General features: G+C 49.6%; 1 protein-coding gene across 1 annotated transcript in view; it reads left to right on the top strand.

Annotated features, from left to right (window-relative positions):
• The window catches only part of CHTOP (chromatin target of PRMT1), a 9,313-nt gene that overhangs the window by 5,434 nt on the left and 1,348 nt on the right, over positions 1-2,531 (top strand). Inside the window, exons 4-5 of the mRNA XM_009322221.1 lie at positions 888-1,074; positions 1,206-1,343. Of these exons, the coding sequence (XP_009320496.1) occupies positions 888-1,074; positions 1,206-1,343 (325 nt within the window). The remainder of the gene's footprint in view (positions 1-887; positions 1,075-1,205; positions 1,344-2,531) is intronic.

Below are 2,531 nucleotides of genomic sequence, written 5' to 3' on the forward strand. Positions count from 1 at the left end.
AGAAGCTCTAGCCTGCTCTGCGGGGACCAAATTGGTACCAGTGCGTGTTAACAACACTGGGATGTAAATTGGCTGTTCAGCTGCTGCTTCATGAGCAGTTGAGCCGTCTGCAGCAGTTCTGGCATAGGACAGGAGCTGCTACAGCTGGCCCAAGGGAAGCCAGCTCTGTCTGTGAAATGGAGTCTGGTGGCTGGACATATGACATGGGGAAAAAAAAAACCACTTCAAAAGCCAAATATACAAAGATGACTATTTTGCTGCTGTTCTGGTGAGGGTAAATTTTATTCAGTATCATTTTCTTTTCGTAGTACAGATGGAAAAGTTGGTGCTTTTCCTAGCTCTTGCCTTAGTCTGTGTGGAAGCCTAGCCAGGATGGGGCAGTAGGCCACTGGGAATGATATCCATGGCATGTGGCTCCACAGATGTCACTTGCTCTGTGGAGGTGGGTTAGGCTTGTGCCACAGCAGGGGTAGTTGCTTTCTATCTCCGGGATTTGCTTGGACTGTCACCTTCCAGCAGGAAGGATTAGTGGGCTGCCTTGTGGATTAAGTGTCTGCTTTGATTTGGACTGAGCAGCACTGCTAAAAACAGAGAAAAATATTTCCTTCCAAATCTGCAAACTTTCTTGTCTCTGTACAAACACTTGCTTCCAGGAAAGGGCTCTGTTCTCTGTCTGACCTTCACAAATTATCCCTCCCAAAGCAGATTTGATTGTCTTCCTTTGAAGCTTGATTATATACTGCAGAGAGCTGGTGACCCTCTTTTTTTTCTTAACAAAAAAAAAAACACCACACTACTTTTATTGATAGGCGATTGCTATGCTGTTTGTGTTGCAAGTCTGAGATTGCTGCATGACTTTCTTGTTTCCTAAAAATCTTCTATTCCAGAAGAGCTTAAAGCAACGCCTCGGTAAAAGTAACATTCAGGCACGATTAGGCCGGCCGGCGGGACCCCTTGCTCGCGGAGCCATGGGAGGAAGAGGATTGTCTATGGGGCAGAGAGGCTTGCCACGAGGAGCCATGCGTGGTGGCCGGGGAGCAAGAGCTCTGCTGAGAGGAGGAGTCCCACTCAGAGGTCAGTAGTGTGGCTGAACTGGAGTTGGTTATGTGTCAGCACCGCTGTCTTTTTGACAGTGTGACTCTGATTCTGTCGCTCGGCCTGAAAACGAATTTCTTTCTGATTTGAATTCCCTTTCTCTACTGAAGGTCAGAGCCTGCTTCGTGGAGGACGAGGTATATCCCCCAGGATGGGCCTGAGAAGAGGTGGCATTAGAGGTCGCGGTGGCCCTGGAAGAGGTGGTCTAGGCAGGGGTGCCATGGGCCGTGGAGGACTTGGTGGCAGAGGTTAGTGCGCACAAACTTCAGGAGCGACACACTGCTGCTGCATAAGTAGAAGTAAGCTTTAATTCTCTTTCCTGTTTAAGGCTAGCATGTGTAAGTACATGCAGCCCCCAAACCCCTCTATTCTTGAACTGGTGTACGGCATAGCGCTAAATTAAGGCTCCCTTTCCTGAAATGTCTTGCCAGGCCTTAACGCCTCGCCAAGATCCTTGACTGTGTCAGTGTAGAGAGGGTTCTGGGGGCTCTCGGCGAAGCTGTCCGCTGCTGCAGGTTACCACTGGCTGCGTGGTGCTTTGAATAGTAGTCGAGGCAGTGAGTAATCTTCCAGCGTATCAAGGAAGACTGCACTTAAGGAGGAGATGATCTAGAGCCTGTGTAAAACCAAGAGACTCTTAAAATAATTAGTGAGGGGAAAAATTTAACAGAAGAGAAAGCCTAAACCCCTGCAAAATCTAAATGCAACGTCTGAAACTGAGTCAAGTCTTGGGTAAATGAACTCTTATTTTCAACAACAAATCAGAGAAGCAGTAAAGCAGGAGCACAAGAGGAAGTAGAGGAGACAGCTGTTGATGGTAGGGTTGTTAATGTTTCAGGCAGATGTTTGCTTAGAACATCAGCCAGACGCGCTCTCATGTTACTTTGGGATTGGCCCAGTGTTTGCAGGAGTTAGAGCAGACAGCTACGGGGAAGCTGCATATCTCTTGACAGCCTGGGCTTGTAGCTTTAGCTTTATTTCTTAGCCGGACAAACAAATACTGATCGATGTGGGCTCTCGGGTATCCTACTTCTGAAGTAGTCTGAAAACCTCTCAATTTGAAGTACTTGTCTGTAAGCAAAAATTTGCTTGTGATGGTTAATGGCGTTGCCAGAAAGCTTCAGCCTGTGCCAGAGGTGTGCGGGATCTCGGGGCGCGCTCCATGGGAGAGAAGTATGCAACACGTAGGTGGGGTTGGAGCACAAGCAGGGGAGATGGGAGCCTGAGCTAAGAGCGTAGGGTCGAATGTCTGTCTGGGCTTCTGGACTGAAACAGAAGCAGCCTGGGGAGCTAATCCGCCACGGCAGAACCCGACCTGCTGCGGGAGCCGGAGGTCGGCTGAGGGGTAGCTGCTGCAGGGCTTCCTCGTGGAGGTGCTGAAGCAGCTCTGCCGAGTGCGCTGTGTCGTCCGGGCTCTTCCCAGGGAGCAGCAGGAG

The sequence above is a fragment of the Pygoscelis adeliae genome, unplaced genomic scaffold, assembly GCF_000699105.1.
Source record: "Pygoscelis adeliae isolate BGI_AS28 unplaced genomic scaffold, ASM69910v1 Scaffold704, whole genome shotgun sequence".
NCBI classification, from domain to species: domain Eukaryota; kingdom Metazoa; phylum Chordata; class Aves; order Sphenisciformes; family Spheniscidae; genus Pygoscelis; species Pygoscelis adeliae.